The 21,287-nt window shown below is 42.0% G+C and overlaps 1 protein-coding gene across 3 annotated transcripts in view; it reads right to left on the reverse strand.

Annotated features, from left to right (window-relative positions):
• Positions 1-21,287, reverse strand: part of ACTN1 (actinin alpha 1) — a 220,814-nt gene that overhangs the window by 70,998 nt on the left and 128,529 nt on the right. For all 3 annotated transcript variants that reach the window (XM_077464719.1, XM_077464721.1, XM_077464720.1), the window contains exons 9-11: positions 11,315-11,407; positions 10,909-11,139; positions 10,123-10,270 (exon numbers count right to left, since the gene is read on the reverse strand). In XM_077464719.1, coding sequence (XP_077320845.1) covers positions 10,123-10,270; positions 10,909-11,139; positions 11,315-11,407 — 472 coding nt within the window. The remainder of the gene's footprint in view (positions 1-10,122; positions 10,271-10,908; positions 11,140-11,314; positions 11,408-21,287) is intronic.

Raw genomic sequence — 21,287 nt, forward strand, 5'->3', positions numbered from 1 at the left:
ACTGAGTGGGGAGGGACTTAGCGAGCGCCGCTAGTTACTACGGAGAGATCGGACAAAAACGGACAGCATGTCCATTTTCATCAGATCTCACCCGATCCGATAGGGGCGGATGTCAACGTAGGGGCATCAGTCTGATTTTAGCAGATCGGACTGGGTTGGATGTCAGCGGACATGTCTCCGCTAACATCCGTCGCTCCATAGACTAGCATGGAGCGCCTGTTCAGGTCCACCATCAAAACTGACAGGCGGACCTGAATGGTCCGACAGTGTGAAAGGGGTCTTAAAGTGATTTAAAAAAACAAAACATAGTATACTTACCTGATCTGCGCAGTGGTTTTGCAGAGCAGTCCTGATCCTTCTCTTCTCGGGTCCCCCGCTGGCGCTCCTGGGCCCTTCCTTATTTCAAGTGCCCCAGAGCACGTGTCTATTCATACATATACCTGGCTTAGCCCTGACTTCTCTCTCCTCATGGCTGTGATTGAAAGCAGCGGGAGCCAATGGACTGCACAGAGAAGGTTTTTTTTTTTTTACCTTCATGCATAGAATGCATGAAGGTAAAAAATCTTGAGCCTTTAGAACCACTAAGTGATGTTTTAGTAAAAACACAAAATTGGACTTTTCAGGTGCTGAACATCATAAATAATAAACATTTATTGAACAAACAAAAACCAAAAGGAAAAAAAACTTTGTACTTGACAATTATTAATTGTGGCCACAACAGCAGCTAAAAAAAAAATAAAGAGGCTCAATAGGAGCACATGAATAGTCCAATTTTTGCTTGTTTACAGTTCATCTTGTGTAGGGATGGGATGCCACCAATATCCAGGTCAGAGATCCTATTTAGGATAATAATGGCCCTAGTCCACCCTCAAAAGTTCATACATAATGGCGTTCCTCCTCATATCCTGGCCACAAGTGTTGGCTAGAATGGATACGATCAAATTGACAGAACTAATTCACCATACCCTGTATGATACTATGCATCTATGACAGGAAATGGGAGCACTGGAATACCCCTTTTTTGATAAACCATTTCAGTTTAAATGTGTAAATTTACTAGATCTGCACTAGTTTCGCTGCCTGAACTTTTAGTTTCAAATTTGCTCTTTATTTACCCTACCTTTTTGTTTTTTCAGTGTATCGCATTATATCTTGCACAAGGTTATCAGATTCTTTATTCCACATTTCTATGTTTTGATGTTTCAAGTTTATGTACAAAATGTATTATTATAACCTGTATGTATCTTGATCTTCCAATAAAAAGGTTTGCAGTCAAAAAAGTTCATGCATAAAACAGTGGGTACAAATAGAGATCACTGGGTAGGCTTAAACTGGCAAGATCATAACTGAGCATGTGGCTCGATTGCCATTTTTGCAAAAATGTTGATTTTTACTACAGCTTACTTGTAAAATAATTTTCTTGGAGTACATCACGTGACACAGAGCAGTCATTACTACATGGGTTATATGCCACCTATAGGTGAATGGACACTGGCAACCAAACAAAAAGACAGGAAGTCCTCCCCTATATAACCCCTCCTACACAGGAAGTTCCTCAGTTTTGTAGCAAGCAATAAACTTTTCAAACAAGAGGGGAGGGATCTCTGTGTCCTGTGATGCACTCCAAGAAAAGGTTTTTACAGGCAAGCTGTAGTAAAAATCCAAAATTTCTTCATCGTACATCACGAGACACAGAGCAGTCATTACTACATGGGACGTCCCCAAGCAATGCCCCTGAGGGAAGGGAGACACCATCACAGAAACTGCCACTATTACTGTTTGTAATACACTGAGACCAAGGCAGTCTCCTCAATGTTCTTTACATCCGCCTGGGTAAAAACCCTGTGGATGTATAAACTTAAAGACCCAATAGCGGTGTTGCACACCTGGACCACCAACACCTGATGGCAGATGGCCCAAGATATTCCCACACACCTGGTAGAGAATCTCCCCCCAGAAAACAATGAGAATTTGCTCATTAAAATCATAGGCATCCTTGATAAACTGGCAGATCCACCGCTAAACATTCAACCTGGATGCCCTCTCCCCTTCCTAAGCTCCTCTGGCTGCACAAATCAGGATTCCTGACCTGTGCCGACAACTCAAATAGACCCTGAGCGTCTAATCTACCTCTAGAGTAGGTAGCGATCTTTCTCCTGCCAACTGTGGATTAGAAGAAAGATAAAAAAAAAGCAAGACACTCTTCTGATTCAAGTGAAAACTAGAAACCACTCTAGGCAATAGAGATGGATTAGGACACAACATCACCTTACGATGTGCGACCAAGAACGGCTCCTTGCGTGAAAGAGCTGCCAGCTCTGAGTATGTACTAGTGATAGTGACAGCACTTGTTATACTGTCTCAGACAGAATGTTGTTCACCTTCCTGAGCCGTATGACAACTGGCTTGTTCCAACATCCAGAGTAAGGCTTACTGCCCAACAAATCAAGATATCGATAGGCAATACTTTCTCCTGTGGAGACCAAGTTCCCTGAACTATAGTTGCCTTCCAACCAACTGGAGAAGCTGGCATCAGTGATTATCTTGCCCATCCCTTCTCGAGATCTCAAACAATCAACCAGAAATATAAGCTGTGCAATACCCCGCGAACAGAGCCCTCTGGCAATCCATTGATTGGAACGTCATGTTCCAGACAGAGAGAATAATCCTCTACCAAAGATCTGGATTAGGACTGTATGTAGGGAATATGCCTTGACCTAAAATAACTTCCTCCTGCAGAAATGTATCAAAAGGAAAAGCTGAACCAGACTGCTTCCTGAACAAAGATTAAGGTAAACTGAGATTGGCACGTCTGAAATTTCAGCAAGTCCAGTACTGGGCGCTTTGTGAACACTCGGCCAGCCCTGAAGAGCAGAGTCACAAAAATAAAAAAAACATTTTGCACTGCAATTTTCAAAAACCCTTAAGCCTGGAAAAAAATTACACATGAAGATATGCTTCATTGAGGACTATGGACCCCGAAATCTACCTGTCGCAGAGGTCAACACTAAATGGACAGATGGTAAATCAAAAAGTGTAGCGCAATGTGTACAGTGAAGTGAAATCGTACATCTATCTCGATGAAACAAGCAAATTGTGTATAAGCAACTCTAATACGGGTGTTGGAACACATTAAGTGCATACAATAATACAGGATAACAGTCCACACAAGCATGAAAGTGAAAAAGGACTCTTCTTGTTGAGGTGACACCAAACCAATGGGGACAGCAAAACAACTAGTAACTCTCAGCAGTACTTCAAACTTCAAATAAATACGCTTACCAACTGGAATGGACACGTCATACGACATTGAGTCAGAAAGGCTCAGAATCCTATGGGGTCTGAATCTGGTGCTGTCCCAAAGTTCCACAAAAAATATCCAAGGCAGGATGGTATCACCACAAACAGCTCCTCAGACTCCAAAAGAGCACGTGGACAAAAAAATAAAAAATAAAAAAAAGAGAGGGGAAAAATGGGCTCCAGTGCAGGTCAAACCAGGAGGTTTATTGAAGTATGTCATATATAACAAATGACAGGGTAAAAGTGATCACAAAAGATAAAAAATAGTATATAAAAGCAACGTGGGGTGCAGTAAATGCTAGCCCAACACCTTTCAACAGGGGCGGAGTCGGAACACACCCAAATACACCAAACAAAACACATGCTCAACTGTATAGACAGAGAAAGCTTTATGTATCCCGAAAATGATAACTGGAATTTGATTAAAACCAATTGGATTTCTTAAATTTGCACAATACAATATTATAATCAAATTTAAAAATGGAAACCGAGCGTCCTGGAGTGCACTCCAAGCCTCGGTTTGGAATTCCATCACAGAACGGATCCACTGGGCCATGTGACATGGATCACCAGAGGTCACATGGCAGCCGCAGCTTGCATAGTACGTACACACATTAACCACATTGTAAACAAAGTCATGCGACAGTGTCACATGACCACTTCAGCTTGTATTATACGAGCCTATAATCCCCGATCGGGATAGGGCATCGTCGCAGCCTCATCGTAAAGGTCAAAACTCTTCTACGATGGGAGATACTGCTTCTCAACCAGCGGCCGATGTGTCACATCAAAATATTAATAGTACATGATTAAGGAGTGACACCCGTCATGTCCCCATCTCCTGCTGTAAGACGCAAAGAAGTCTTTGCTAGTGGAGGGAGTCAGCGAGTCCATTATAACAGGGGGAAACCAACACATTCAAATAATAAAAAACTAAAAACTAAAAGATAAAAAACACCCAGAAATATATGGATGGAAATCACAATAAAAAGTACATATCTCATTATTAAATGTCCCAGACATTGAATACTCCATATATGTACCAAAGATAGAATATATATTCATAAAAAGATGTTCACGTGTCAATGATAGGAGACTAGTGTTACATATAATACTAAGGGAATCAATAGAGATATGAGTAGGTACAATAGTGCCTACCAAAACCCAAAAGGCATAAAGAAAAAGTTGTTCTATGAAAAGGATCTCAACTTACAGGTCAAATATGTAGATCAGTAAAGCAATAAAGAAAAATAAGAGAATAAATTAAGCCCGATTAATAAAGCAATTTATATCGCAGTCCACATTTATGCCATTGGGCGAGTAGCACTTGAGCTTGTATATCTAGAAAGTCTCAAGTCGCGACACGCCCCGTAGGCATGAGTCGCTCCTCCAATGTGGGACAAATCTAATCTGGAACTGGGTACCAGTTGGATCTTTCCATTGGTGTTCCAGATAATGGCGAGAGTTGGTATGTTTAGGGCATCCTTTTTTCATTTTGGCCAGATGTTCATTGACCCCGATGGAAAAGTTCCTAATAGTGCAGCCCATGTATTGTTTCTTACATGGGCACGTAATAAGGTACACTATGAAACTAGTTACACATGTAGCAAAATGTTTCATGGATACATATGCATAGTGGCTGTAGATGTAAAAATATAACATTTTACGTCTCCCTAAGGCTTTATGCAAACGTTTCATTTTTTACATGGGAAAAATACTCTACATTTTGGAAAGAACATAGTCTTTTTAAGAGGATCTATAGTATTAGGAGAAATGTCGCCCTGTATAGAGCGTGCGCCCCTGAAGATAATTCCTGCTCTTTCTGGAAGGAAAGTTCTCAAAGTTTTCTCAATAAGGAGAACCTTCCAGTGTTTGTTGAAGATCTTTTTGATCTCTTTGTGCTGGATGGAACCACTTAAATTTATCAACTCTAATAATTTTAGGTTTGTTTCCAGAAGAGTGGCTCTATCTATCATAAAGACCGCACCAATGTCCGCATCTAAATCAGAAGGCTTATAGCCCTTATCCACAAATCTGTCGAAGGACATGGGACTGTAAATAAAAGTCACTAACCTTTGTGCAGTTTCGCCTAAGGTGAAGAAATTGGCCTTGAGGGACTGATTGGAGCCACTGGTGGTAGTGGCAGCTGTCCACTGGAATAAAACCGTTCCTGTCTGTGGACTTAGAAAAGGTCTTAAGCTCCAAACGGTTATTAGTGGCTGGAATTTCCAATTCTAGGAAAAGTTATAGTGGTAGTGCTGGCCTCAAAACTCAAAATGATACCTCGATCGTTCCTATTTAAGACAGCCATAAACGCATCGAGAGAAGCTCTGTCTCTCCTCCATAGGAGGAGGATGTCGTCTATATACCTGGCCCACAGCACCAATTCAGTCCTGTTAAGGGCATAGACAACATCCTCCTCCCATCAGGCCATAAACAGGTTGGCCAAACTTGGGCTGTACTTAGCCCCCATAGCCACACCCTTAATCTATGAAAAGAAAGTACCCTGGAACCAGAAGTAGTTTTGTTTTGTGGTGAATCTTAAGAGTTTCGTAATAAAATTCCTATGTATGAGAGGAAGCGTTGAATTTTTGGTCAAACAGAACTCTACAGCTAAAAGGCCCAAACTATGTGGTATACTGGTGTATAGAGCGGACACATCCGCAGTTACCAGAATGAGATGTTCATGGTATTGAACCTTTTCTAATAATCTGATTGTATCACCAGCGTCTTTTAGATAAGACAGAATAAGCTTCACCAAAGGCTGGAGATGGTGATCTATGTATTCCCCAATCCTAGATGTGATGGAGTCAATCCCGCTTACAATCAGGCGACCCTGAGGGTTGAAAGGATCCTTGTGGATCTTGGCCAATTGATAGATGGGAATCTGTGGTGCTAATGGAATCAAGATTTTTTTCTTTTTTTGTTCAAAATATTAAGGGCGAAACCTTCATCTACAATCTCAATTAAGGCCTTCTTATACTTGGAGGTAGGATCTCCTGGTAGTGGGCTATATGTGGTGCGGTCCGCTAATAACTTATTAATTTCTCCAATATACATATCCTTGTCCAGCACAACTATCCCGCCCCCTTTGTCTGTAGGCCGGATGATGAGTTTTTTTCTCTCGCAAAGAGATTTTAAGCCCGGCTGAATTGACAAATCCTGATGAATTCTCTTATTATTATAATTCTCCAAATCATTGAGCATGAAGTTACGAAAAACATTAAATTGTGGGGGCTGTATTGCCAGGTGGATTGAAAAGGGAAGGGTTTGATAATCCAGAGTTTGTACCACTACTTGGATTGGCCCCATTGGAACTATTTGAAGGTAAAGATAAAAAGTGTCTTTGAATATTAAGTTTCCGAATATAATTCTGCATGTCTACAAACGTGGAAAATGTATTACGTTTTCTGGGTGGGACAAATTTAACGACTTCAGCCCCGGAAGAATTTACCCCCTTCCTGAACAGAGCACTTTTTGGGATTCGGCACTGCGTCGCTTTAACTGACAATTGCGCGGTCATGCGACGTGGCTCCCAAACAAAATGGATGCCCTTTTTTCCCCACAAAGAGTTTTCTTTTGGTGGTATTTGATCACCCCTGCGGTTTTTATTTTTGCTATAATAAATATCCCCCAAAAATATATATAAAAAACTTTTTCCTCAGTTTTCTTTTACATATTTAGAAAAAAAAAATCGCAATAAGCGATTATTGATTGGTTTGCGCAAAATTTATAGCGTTTACAAAATAGGGGAAAGTTTTATGGCATTTTTTTTTTAAATAGCGGCGATCAGCGATTTTTATTGTGACTGCAACATTATGGCGGACACACCGGACATTTTTGACACTTTTTGGGACCATCGTCCTTTATACAGCAATCAGTGCTATGCAAATGCACGGATTCCTGTGTAAATGACACTGGCAGTGTAGGTGTTAAGTGTGTCCTAGGGGCGTGTTGCTAACTGTGGGGGGGTGTGGCTGTGTTTTACAGATCACTGATCTCTGCTCGAATCACAAGGAGCAGATATCAGTGTCACTGTTGCTAGGCAGAACAGGGAGACAGGTTTACTTTAGCATCTCCCCGTTCTTCCTCTCCATGAGGCGATTGCGGGTATCCCCGTGGAGATAGAGTCCGCGGGACCCGCAACCCGACTCACGGAGCTTCCTGCTAGCGCACGCCCCTGCCGCCTCTAAAAGGGCCACGTACAAGTACATGATTTTGCCTGTACGTGCCCTTCTGCAGATGTCCATCAGTGTGAGGCGGTCGGGAAGCGGTTAAGACCTTTGTCCAAGGTGCGTTTTTCATCTGAAAGGGTTACTATGACCCGTATAAGTGGAGATCCTTTTCATAGAACAACTTTTTCTTTATGTCTTGAGTTTTAGTAGGCACTATTGTACCTACTCATATCTCTATTGATTGCCTTAGTATTATATGTAACACTTGTCTCCTATCATTGGCACGTGAACATCTTTTTATGAATATATAGTCTTTGGTACATTTATGGAGTAAGCAATGTCTGGGACATTTAATGAGATATGCACTTTTTAATTGTGATTTCCATCAGTATATTTCTGGGTGTTTTTTTATCTTTTACTTTTTATTATTATTTGAATGTATTAGTTTCCCCCTGTTATAATGGACTCGCTGACGCTCTCCACTGGCGAAGACTTCTTTGTGTCTTAAAGCGGGAGATGGGGTCATGATGGGTGTCACTCAAATCATGTACCACTAATATTTTAGCGACGAGGCCCTATCCCCGATCAGGGATTATAGGTTTGTATAATGCAAGCTGGGGCAGTCACGTGACAGACTGTCACATGACTGTTTACAATGTATTAAACGTGTGTATGCACTACGCAAGCTGTGGCTGCCATGTGACCTCCGGTAAGCCGTGTCACATGGCCCAATAGATCCGTTCTGTGTATGCAGAAGTGGTATCATGTGACATCGGACTTGGCCTTCACATGATCCTAACGTCAGGACGCACCTTGCATTGTATGCGTCAGTGGAAGTGATGAGGCCTTCGTATCACCCAGATGTTCTAATCGTGGCAATGCACTGCTCGGTTTTAAATGAGCATGCGCATGCATTACACACTACACTGGGTTTATAATGGCACTCACGTGCACACATCATGTTACTAATTACATTCTCTTCCTTTGGCCTCTATGCGTCACATGATGGAATTCCAAACCGAGGCTTGGAGTGCACTCCAGGACGCCCGGTTTCCATTTTTAATTTTGATTATAATATTGTATTGTGGAAATTTAAGAAATCAATTGGTTTTAATCAAATTCCAGTTATCCTTTGTCATTTTTGGAATACAAGCTTTCTCTGTCTATACAGCTGAGAATGTGTTTAGTTTGTCGGTGTATTTGGGTGAGTTCCGATTCCCCCCACCTTAAGGATGGACCACCCTGTTAGAAATGTATTTATTCAGTAGCAATGTGAGGGGACAGAGATTTGCCCCAGTTGAAGACCTTTTAGTGTTGAAACGCCTCGGGCTAGCATTTACTGCACCTCACATTGCTTTTATATTACGATTTTATCTTTTGTGATCACTTTTACCCTGTCATTTATTATATATGACATATTTCAATAAACCTCCTGGTTTGACCTGCGGTATCTGGAGCCCTTTTTTCCCCCTCTTTTTTTGTCCACATGCTCTTTTGGAGTCTATGAGGAGCCGAATATGGCAATACCATCCTGCCTTGGAAATTGTTTGTGGAGCCTTGGGACCAAGAGTCAGGGATCCCACACCGGATTGGATCGACCATCTCCTGGGCACAGCACCAGTTTCAGACCTCATAGGATCCTGGGCCTTTCTGACTCACTGTCGTACAACATTTGTGTCCATCCCAGTTGGTAAGAGTATTTATTTACTTACCTTTGAAGTACTGCTGAGAGTGCCTACAGACAAGTTGTTTTCCTGTCCCCATTGGTTTGGTGTCACCTTAACAAGAAGAGTCCTTTTCCACTTTCATACTTGTGTCGACTGTTATCCTGTATTATTTTATGCACTTAACATGCTTTTGTTGCATCAAGATAGATGTATGATTTCACTTCACTGTACACACTAGCGCTACACTTTTTGATTTACCATTCACTTTTATTTTGAGTTATTTGTGTTTTAGTGTAGTCTGTCCCCTGCACCTTTAACTAAATGGACAGAACCTGAAACAACAAGGATGTCCAGCAGCTTAAGATCTAAGCTAGACCTTATGTTCCCATTTGGTTTTGGGACCATTAACGGCAGACCAGTACGCTAAGAGGTGACATTAAAACAGAAGAGTGGGTGCCCAGCTTTTATGAAAAACTAGCTGCTTGCGTTGTTTTTATTAAAGACAGTTTGATTTTTGCTCTAATTAAAAAAGGTTTCACTTTAAAAAATGTGAATGAAGAGTATTATATGCCAGATGATTCAACCTACCAACATATACCCAAGGCTGGAAGGCATCATTTTTTGGGGATATCGGTCCTCTAAACAATGTCAAGATACAGTGATTCTTATGAAAGTTATTCTTAATTTAGCATTAGGGATAAGCAGAAAAGAACACATCAAAGGCAGATATAACAGAAAAAGGTAAAGAGAAAAAAAACAGCTCAACAGATGTGCAGAAATAATGAAAACTGTTCATTCTTATACATGTGTGTGATAAGGGGTTATCAGAACATAAAGAATATTTCTCTGCAGTGCTCTGCTTTCTTCTCCTTGCTCAGACCAGAACATGAAATAAACCAGAACACTGACAGTTTTGTTGACTTCAAACAGTTAGTGACAAGCAAGTCCCACAGTGAACAGTAAGTGAGTGATCGTGTTACCATCAGTCCAGGCTTCATGAATAGAAGCTTTCTGACGAAACTTTTCAGCCAAGTGGTCTAGTCTTTCCAACCTCCGGATCTCATTCAGCAGCCACTCTTCATAGCCCTTCTCTGCTTGTTCCAAACCTCCCCATGCATTGTTTATATCCTGAGTAAAGAAAAAAGGGACATGATAATCCATCATGTAGCTACACAACAATCAGAATGGACTAAAAAGCTTTGTCAGAGAGAAGCAAGAGTATACCCAAAATATGGAAATACCTCATCATCCATAGATCGATTGCTTGCCCTAATATAAAGATATGTGATCTTTTTAAAGAACACATCTAATCAGGTTAGTTAGCACCAGTTACCCCAAGAAATACAGGTATGAACGTTGCCTGTGATAGTGAAATAGGCAGTGAGTTTGATGCATTTACTATGACTAGAACACCACATTGCTGGCTGTTGAAGGTAACTGTTCACAGTACTATTGATCCAAACATATAGGTTATATAAAGAAGGAGAAGAACCCTGAAGCGAGTGGCAATAATCAAAAAATAGACTGAAAGCGATATGGAAACACTGGTAATGAACAGGTCCCTCTTGTCTTAGATTATATTCCCTAGAATTAAAAAAAAAAAAAAAAAAGTAGTGACATTTTGTTTTACTCTGTTTGCTATGATATTGGGAGCAAATATCAATCTATGGGTTTGTGTGCTGCTTACCCTTTAGCACTATGTTTTTGGTCGGTATGAGACCAGTGGGTTTTTATGCATCAGTATTCCTTCAAATGTCCATGCTTACCGAGACCATCTTCCCTTCAGACGGCATGAATGCTGGCCGGTTACTGAGTCTTAGTTTAGTCTGAAGGGTGTTGAAGTTGATCTCTAGCTGACACTTCTCCTGCACCTTAGGAGGTTTATGTAGACGCCTATAATCTCTGAAATCTTCCAGCTTCTGCTGCATGGCTTGCATGGTGTTTTCAGGAGCGCGGTCCTCCAACCATGGGATTGTTCGGCGGATCCATTCTAACAACTGACAGAGCAGAAAGTCAAGCATACAATAATACAAGACAGGACTAATGTTCCCACATGGCACATTTCTAAAATATTATATTTACATTTAATGGTTTCCTTTTGCTATTGCATTAAGCTACTCTCTCTAACACTACAGGTTAACCTTTTCTTCAGCCTTTTGTTGCAACACGTACATCACTTGCAAGTTTCTCATAGTCTTCCATGAGCTGCTCATTCTCCTGGTTGACGGCTAGGACTTTGCAGATCCGATTGGCTGCAGTTTCAGCCTATACAGAGAACAGAAAACAAAGCAGATTTAGGATTATTAGCAAAATCACAAAACAAGCCCTTTCCTTCACCTACCACAAACTGAACACATTTGAGCTTTTACATTAGTTGCAATTAGTAAATTTAAGTAAATTATAGTCCGATACAAACATGTTATCTCCCCTCCACATGTACTTATTCCCAAGTCTATCACCCTATCATTGGCCACTCTTTATTGATTACAATTTAGAGAATATGTTGAACATTAGTAATTTTCATGAAGGATCACCTAACTATATAAAGACATCCAACTGCAAGTCAGAAAGGAAGCAACTAATGTGAATAATTTAGCATTCTTCTATAGAGGGATGTTTCATCAATAAATGAAAGATTTAGCAAACTTCTCCCCTATGTCAACATAAACATGCATAGGGTGCACAGAATTTCCCCATGGAATGAACATAGTTGGCTTGTGAGAAAACCCAATACTTTATCCACCGTAAGGGAAGACTGTCTGGGGAGGAAGGAGGTTAACAATGGAAAACTTAAGGCGCTGAACAAATTCGGTCAATGTAGCACTTCTAGTCAATTTACATAGCTAATTATTTCTTCTAGGCAAAATATTTAAGAAACTTGACCACAACTTTTTAGACAAGGACTGCTGCAGACAGATACAATTATAAAGCTTTATAGGGTCCTACAGTATTAATGCATTGCTTGCAGTTTGGCTTTAATGTTCATCATGCAAGAAACAATATTGGCATAAGGTCTTAATTTGGACCCTTTTTAGATCATTAGTGCTTTTTGAAAATAGTGTAACATTAACCTGATAGTCACACTTTAGCTGGTCATAAATGACTTGAATTTTGCCCAATTCAGCACTGACCACCTCTCGACTAACTTTGATTGAAAAAAAAAAGAAATATATCAAAGGAACAAGGTGGACAGTTCTTAGCCACACAGTGACTGCAGCCAATCAGAAGCAGTCACTGTTCATGTATTGTGACAGCCAGGAGAACAGTGGCTGTCAGAATACAATAGGTAGCAGAGGAGATTATTCCATACACCCAGTTTTGTTTTCACGGGGCTGAAAACAAGAACTTTTAGCATGAATGGCTACCCTTAGACTGACTTTGGGCTACAAGATGCTAGCCCCACAATGATGTCTTGTTTCTATAGCTGGTTTTTCTGAATATGTGGCAACCTACTTATTATGTAGATAAAACGTTGTCCAAACCTGGGCACATAGATATATTTGAGTTAGACATTCACAAAGTGCTGAGCTGGCCTTTAAGAGACAGATATCTCCCAAGCGATTTGGCTGTTCTCTGTAAAGATTCACCTAATGGCCTAAATAAGCATATGCGTGATTAACCCCTCCCGTATTTCTCTACCCTAAGAAAAAGGGAAGTACCAGCCAAGTCTCACAGATATTTTGTAACAGTTGGAAAATCTCTATGCGTGATAATAAGCACTGCTGATGTTGGCAGTGCTCATTATGGTCTCCTGGGGATATCCCTAAATAACCTGATCCTCGCTTGAGCATTGCAAAAGGCTGTTTATGGTCAGTCTTATTCCAGATTGAAAGCTGCATAGCAAAACATCCATTCAAAAATTTAAATGTTGAAACATCCAACAATCATAGCACTCATACGTTGCCATTTTATTCATATCATATTCATCAGTTACTTCAAAACTTGTTATTTTTACAAAATGCCAACCAAAAAAACTCATGCAAATTTAGTTGGGATTATACATAAAATACCTTATATGTGGAAAATCCTATAAATTAATAGAAATTAGTATACACACACCTAAAAAACCTTTATATACCTTTACATCTCAGAAGGGAAAAGCACAGGGACAATGCAATCGCCACTAGAAAATGAACACATTTGATCAGAAAATAATTTCACCTCACTAAGGTAATTTTTCTCTCTTTCTACTATTGTATATCAGAAATGTTGCACTGCTGAATGTAAGAAAACATGACAATTAGCACCATTAGCTTTATTTTTGTTGTTTTTTATAAAGTGGAACTCCAACCTCACTTATTTCTGTTCCTACCGATTCTGCCTCAGGTGCTTTGTGCAAAATTGTGCCGCTGTTCAACCTTTTACCAGTTTCTTTAAGTTTCTTAGAAAACTTTTGCAGCAAGTAGGCTTCCTGTCTTGATGGTGAATAACTCTTGGGTTGTAACTCTTTGGGTTACAAGGGGTATCAATCACAGCTGCTGTGTCCTATGTGGTGCACACAGTTTTACCATAGTCAGTTTCTTTTGGGTGAAGAAGTGTTAGCTGCAGAGCCTGTCCCCTGTGCCCACCGAATCCCGGGACTCGGGAATTCTGATGCAGTTGACAGTGAATGTACATGTCTCTCTATGAATGAATGCTGTATTGTTTCTCAGTGAATACTACTGACTTGCTTTGTTCCTTAATGTACTGTGTGAAAATGTGTGCTGTATTATTCACTTATACATGAGCTGTAAGGATTGTGGAAGAGGCGCACAGACTAGCGTTATTCTAGGATTTCTGGCAGTTGAAGAGTGAATGGTTTTGGTTGAATTCGAGGCAATATCTAGATAAACAGATGAAATACATACAGTATATACAAAGTTGTTTTACCTTCCAAAACACCAAAAAAGTTTGCCCATCCATTCCTAAGATATACACAGCCCTGCCTAACAGCAGGTGACCTAGTTTTTCTCCCCCTTGCTAAAGTTCAGTAACATTTACAGTTCTCCTCTCCACCCCTGCCCTGTGACTGGACAGTGAAAAGAGAAGAAGCACGGTAAAGAGTTTCTCTCTTTGTCACTCCTATCAGCACACCTTTTGCACTGAAACATAACTGATCTGCTCTTGTGCCGCATATCCTGCTACCAATCTGACCTTTGCTGCACAATGGACTGCAGGTGGCTAATAATTCAAATGTGGGTACTTACACTGCTTGTATTTAAAAAATACATTTAAATTATACCTCATTGAACACAGGGCTGAATTAAAGTGTTTATAAAGCCACGCTTTTCTTTTTTTTTCTGCTCCGTTAGATAACAAAGTTCCCCGGTGTATGTGGTTTATAAAGATATGCTGCCTAATGGCCAATTTCCGAGCGCTGCTCAGCGCTCATGTGACTGCCTGCTGTTCTCCACTCCTGATGCGATAGCTGCAGGAGGAGGGGCCGAGTATCTCCCGTTATTTTTATAGCAGGAGGGGAAGATCGGGGAACTGACAGGCAGGCAGGGAGGGAGGGGGAGAGAGGAGAGACAGGAGAGCTGCGGCTGACAGAGGCACGTAAACGGACCGCGGTTTCATGGCTCAGCAGCTATGATAAACTGTGGTCAGTTTACAGGGGGGGGGGGGGGGGGGGGGGGGTAACAAACACTTTCATTTGTGCCCATTATATAAGCCCAGAGTTCAGCTTTAAAACTTCTTGTGGTTAAAGAGTCTTTAATTTTTTACCTGAAAACTTTTCTCTTAGCAACGGCTCTAGCACTTAACTAGTTTGCTAGTGACAACGAATATCTGCATGACAAGTTATGTCAATTTTGGATGATCATGCCCTATCCTTACAGATATATGCCTAGGTTCCATACAAAAAGTATGCCTTCACAGCACTGTTGGCTGTCCTGACAGTTAACTTTACAAAAAACTGACAGTACTCAATATTCAGATACTACCATATATACAGTTGTGCTCATAAGTTTACATACCCTGGCAGAATTTATGATTTCTTGGCCATTTTTCAGAGAATATGCATGATAACACAAAAACTTTTCTTTCACTCATGGTTAGTGTTTGCCTGAAGCCATTTATTATCAATCAACTGTGTCTACTATCATAATGGCAACAGAAACTACCCAAATGACCCTGATCAAAGATTTACATACCACAGTTCTTAATACCGTGTATTGCCCCCTTTAACATCAGTGACAGCTTGAAGTCTTTTGTGGTATTTGTGAATGAGGCTCTTTATCTTCTCAGATGGTAAAGCTGTCCATTCCGCTGCAAAAAGCCTCCACTTCCTGTAAATTCTGGGGTATGTAAACTTTTGATCAGGGTAATTTGGGTAGTTTCTGTTGTCATTAGGATTTAAAGATTGTAAACACAGTTGATTGATAATAAATGGCTTTAGCCAAACACTAACCACGAGTGAAAGAAAAGTTTTTGTGTTATTATTCATATTCCTCCTGTATTGATTTGTACTGTCTGCCCTCATATTGTAAAGCGCTGTGCAAACTGTTGGCGCTATATAAATCCTGAATAATAATAATAATAATAATAATATTCTCTTAAAAAAAGCCAAGAAATCAAAAAATTCTGCCATGGTATGTAAACTTATGAGCATGACTATATCTATCCATCTATATCTCTATCTTTAATACTGCCCCATAAACATAAAGCCCAAAACAGGCTACATCTGTGTTTACCGTTATGAGAGTTAAAAAAGATACTCTTACATACTATTTATCACAAAAAAAGAACAGTATTGTGTCAAAAGATTTTCAGGGCAATATTTGCAACTGTTATTAAGAAAAAAGGCTGCTCTTTAATATAAACTCTATATTACATGAACTGTCTGTGACAAGACTTGAGAGTTATGGTGTATGGCACCCTCAATGTACCTCCAGGTGGTATTTGCCCTGCTATGCAGTCTCTTGTTTTGTGCTGTAATAAAAAGATTTTGTACTTCTAGTGAATTTTTTTTTCTTGGAAGTCAAGAGACACAGGCAATCAGATACAGTTATACTACTGTCTTTAGGGGGTTTGGAGCCATGTCCACTCCAAAAAACAAACAGATTTTATGGTAAATACAAAAATCCAAATTTTTCTTATTTATTGGAGGGACACAGGAATTCAGATCAGGAACTTCCAAAAGCAATCCAACTGAAGGGTGGACAACAAGCCCACAAGAAGGGACTAGGGATTATCTGTGACTCAGAACTATTTTAGGGGACCAATCCCCAAATCTGAACCAAATCAGGTGAAGTCCCCTACCAGACAAAAGAAGCTGTTAACAAGAGATGGCCAAAGAACTTATCACGACCAGGGGCACTGTAACTGAAACAGCAAAAGGCTTTGAAACCAAAAACCCACCATAACAGGTGGAACAACAAAACTACATGTTTAGGGAAAAACAGACCACCGCCCAACATGATGAGGTCAAAACACTGAGACAAGCCCCCTGGAAAACAGGCCCCCAGAGTGAACCTTGAACAAGACTAGATCGGCAAGAAAAAAAACCCCAAAAAAACAGCTGATCTACAAGGGAAGACCTAAGGCCCCTTTCACACTGAGGGCATTTTGCAGGCGCTATAGCGTTAAAAATAGCGCCTGCAAAACGCCCAAAAACAGCTGCTCCATGCACTCCAGTGTGAAAGCCTGAGGGCTTTCACACTGGAGCGGTGTGCTGGCAGGGCTTCAGAAAAAGTCTTGCCAGCAGCTTCTTTGGAGCGGTGAAGGAGTGGTGAACTCACCGCTCCTCCACCGCTGCTACCCATTGAAACCAATGGGGCAGTGCTGCGATACCGGCGGCATTTTGCAAGCGGATTTAACCCCTTTTCGGCTGCTAGCGGGGAGTTTAAAACCACCCCGCCAGCAGCCAATTAGCACCGCTAAGATGACGGTAAAGCGGAGCTAAAAATGGCGCGGCTTTACCCCTTTACCCAACAGACATAATACTCTGTCTTCAGGAATGCATACCTTCATCAAGGACCCAGCACGTTTTATTTGCTGATATTCTGGGGGGTCATAGACAGTGCAGTTGAGAGTGTATTCCAATATTGTCCAACTGAGGCTGCAGAAATGACTCCAACACTTTTCCAAAGGTGAAGGCACTGTAGCCCTTAACCACTACAGATCCGCGCTATTGCCAAATGACGGCATCAGCGCGGACCTACATTTCCGGGACTACGTCTATTGACGTCGTCCCGGATACGAGCGGCCTGCGCGCCCCCTGAGGGGCGCGCGCGGCGCGCTCTGTGATCGGCGAGTCCGTGAGACTCGCCTGATCACCGATCCGTGCAAGGGGTCGATCCCGACCCCTTATCACGTGATCAGCTGTCAGCCAATGACAGCTGATCATGTGATAGAACGGAGCCGGTAATCGGCTATTATTCCTCCTCGCGCTGACAGCGCGAGGATAAAAAAAAAAGCCGATCACCGGTGGCCGTGATCGGGACATCAGTCCCGATCACGGCCATCAATACAAGGGACCACCTGCCACCTGCCAGTGCCCACCTGCCTCCCGCAGTGCCATCCTGAAGTAAAATAAAACGCAAAAGTAAGTGCCCCCCGTCAGTGCCCACAGTGCCACCCACAGTGCCACCCCACAGTGCCACCCAATCTGCCTCAAAGGTGCTGCACCCCAGTGCCGCCCATCAGTGCCCAGCAGTGCCGCCCATCAGTGCCCAGCAGTGCCGCCCATCAGTGCCACCTATCAGAGCCACCTATCAGTGCCCATCAGTCCCATCTATCTGTGGTACCTATCAGTGCCCATCCGTGCCACCCATCCGTGCCATCTTATGTGCCCATCTTTGCCCATCAGTGCCGCCTTATCTGTGCCCATCGGTGCCGCCTTATCTGTGCCTATTAGTGCCGCCTTAACTATGCCTATCAGTGCCCACCAGTGCAGCCCATCAGTGCCCACCAATGCAGCCCATCAGTGCCCACCAATGCAGCCCATCAGTGCCCACCAATGCAGCCCATCAGTGCCCACCAATGCAGCCATCAGTGCCGCCTAATCAGCGCACTTCAATGAAGGAGAAAAATGACCCGTTTGCAAAATTTTATAACAAACTATTAAAACGTGATTTTTTTTTTTGCATCTTTTTTTGTTTGTTTAGCAAAAAATAAAACTCCGAGCTGTAACTAAATACCACCAAAAGAAAGCTCTATTTGTGGGAAAAAAATGATAAAAATTTCATTTGGGTACAGTGTTGTATGCCCGCGCAATTGTCATTCAAAGTGCATCAGCGCTGAAAGCTGAAAATTGGTCTGGGACTGAGGGGGGTTTAAGTGCCCAGTAAGCAAGTGGTTAAAGTAATGTCCAACACCGTCCAACCCAAAAAGTCAATTTAAGACAGGGTCCTTTGACTAAGAGGGAAATGTGGAATCCTCTCAGGGCAGGGAGAACAGACCACCCTGCTTACCTAAAGAAACTAACCAGGGACTAGCACTGTTTGTACAATTTATACTGTCATTTTAAGGGTATACTTAGTTTTGTAATGCTTCAATTCTCTTGTTATATTGAAAAACTTTAATAAAATCTCAGTAAAATAAACAGACTAGGGACTACCTGGTGCAGAAACAAAACAATAGAGAGGGAGGCTGAGAAGGATAGGCAATCCTGAGAGGCAGTTTACCCAATTGTTCATGCAAGTACAACAGCACACAGGGTGTACACCTTTTTAGCCTTCAACTTAAAAGCTCATTTTTTTCAGAGGATATTGTCTGAGCATCTGAAGATGGGGATGCCAGAAAAGGACACCAGAGTAAATATGGGCCAGTGCTCCAAGAAGTTGCAGGCTCTTGCAAAGGGTTTTGAGAGGAAAGGTCCTTGTTTAGGCAGAGTATAGCAGAATATGGTTCTGGCTGACCTTGTAGATCAGGAAGTCCCTCTGGAGAGAAGTGATGCTGTGGGTCATCATGTGCCATGAGGGGTTTAAAGGAACGCAAGCACAGAGGGTTCTTTGGCGGAAGGGAATGAGTGTACCACATCAAAGTCCCCAATAAGACATGGTCAAGGGGTCCCAGGATATTAGCAACCCATGGAAACAGAGGGGGTTGCTTTGTCTTTTACAGTAGCACAGCACAGACAGTGAGGAGCAACTAAAGGAGGAGCCAAAGAGAAGTTAGCCTGTGTGGAAAACATGGCTTTCCATTTCACCCAAATTCCAGAGAAGCAAAGTACCCAAAGACTAATCCGGATGCACAATCAGCCCCCCACTTGTAGAAGTGCACATTCATGCAGAAAGCTTTTCAGAGGATTTAGCAAACATCTGGCTTTGAGCCCTGCAGACTGCATGGGAGTCAGACTCTGAAGTGAGTCGTGTACCTACTGCTGAAGTAGAAGGGTGGGAGAGTCTACTCACCTTTCCTCAGACTTCCTGCATTAAGGCAGGAACACACTATGACCACCTGTGAGGTTATTAATCAAGAGACAACATCTCTCCAAACAAGTTTGAAACTCTTTGGATGCAGTACCATTGTGCCAACAACACAGCCAGAGTGCTCTGCCAATCTGTACAGACATCAGTCCCATGAAAGACACAAAAGTTTAGTTGCTTGTAACAAGCCATCACAACTAAAGCAAAAGACTTCAGACATTCGCTTCATGCAATGAGGATCTACCCCTAGAAGGTAAGGATCCTTTTGATTTGAGAAAATTCACTCATTCTAACACAGTTTGACAGATTAGGGTCACCGCCAATGCAGGATGGAGGGCGAGACCAGGTCAGGCCAGTCAATTAAGGCTGGGATTTAAGCAGGGTTGCCAGTAAAATCATAAAAGTGAGCATGTCCTCAGTCTGGTGGTATTCCGGTTATGGTGAGTCACTAGTGTATCTACACTCCCAAGGACCCTTCAGTGGGCTTCCATTCTGCACATAGGAGTGTCCCAAATTGTAGGTAGAGTGAAAAGGTCTTTGCAGCTGTAGGGGCCTCACAAAAGAAACCAAAAGACAGCAGGCTGGTCTTTCTGATGTGTAGTAGAACGGCTGCATCAATAAGGTCTTAAACTACACCGTACTTCTGAAGCAATGGTAGTAACTACAGAGCCTCAAAAACAATCTCCCTAGAGATGGACCTTTGAGACTCTAAATCCAAGTGGGGGATGATGACAAGGACCAAAAGCTTGGCCTGATCTAAGGGTTTTAGGATGAGACATTGCGGTGGTTTGCACTGGAGTACACTTGGCGCCTCCAAGGGCAGGGGGCCACAATAACTGAGCACATACAGCCAGAGTGGCCATGGCTGTTCTTTTGACTTAGGGGAGGACTCCGCCTCACTTGATGAAGCAGAGGAAGACTCTACAATAGTAGGTCTTCGGTTTCCGATTACAGACACATATTACTTTTGGGGATACTAAACAGACCGCCTGGAATCCCCTAGGTAGGTATAAGGCATATGTTCTAGGGTTACCTGTGTACAAACATCACACATTCATGTCTGGAAAGCACCACAACACAAATTCCCAAGCCAGAAGGTCACTTTCCAAGCTAGCCCTACATGCCCAGTCAGCTCTAGATAACAGCTATACTAGCAAAATATGTTTTGCTAGGTAGTGGACAGGTATACTGAGGGCTAGCTTACATTTTTACCTATTTCCCTGTGTCCAAACCTCCTGTAGTTGGCAGCATAACCTGAAAGTATTTGAATTCCTATGTCTCTCAACAGATGTTTTATTGAGCTTTTTTGAAGTTTGTCTGGCCAGATGGTGTTGGCTGAGCCATTCATGGCTTTAATTTCAGCCAATTTACAGGAATCATCTGAAATTTGAGCTGTGCATAGTCAGCTTAAAGCTCCACTTTGGGGAAAAAAATTTTCCTCCATCTACCCTACTCTATTTAAATGCGCTTTTTTAACTTACCTTTACCGGCTGCCACATGATTCTGCAGACCTATGGCTTCTATTCTATTTTCTTCTTGGAAGAAATCCTTCTTTGAATATCCATGTCAGTGTCCCCATGATGTGGGCACTTTCTATTGGATGTTCAGTGGCAGGGTTCTCTCAGGATGCAAGAGAGGATGCATCATCAAGGGGAACGGCAACCTGAGGAGGGGCATTACAGCACTGGATCAGTGATCTGACCCAGAACCGGAGGCGATGAGGGACCTGTGGGGCGTACTTAGATGAGCATTCCAAGCTTCACAGGGTAAAGCTGAAAATAAATAATTAGGTACCA

This window comes from Lithobates pipiens, unplaced genomic scaffold (assembly GCF_037356315.1).
Source record: "Lithobates pipiens isolate NorthernLeopardFrog02 unplaced genomic scaffold, aLitPip1_a1.2 Scaffold_30, whole genome shotgun sequence".
Taxonomy (NCBI): Eukaryota; Metazoa; Chordata; class Amphibia; order Anura; family Ranidae; genus Lithobates; species Lithobates pipiens.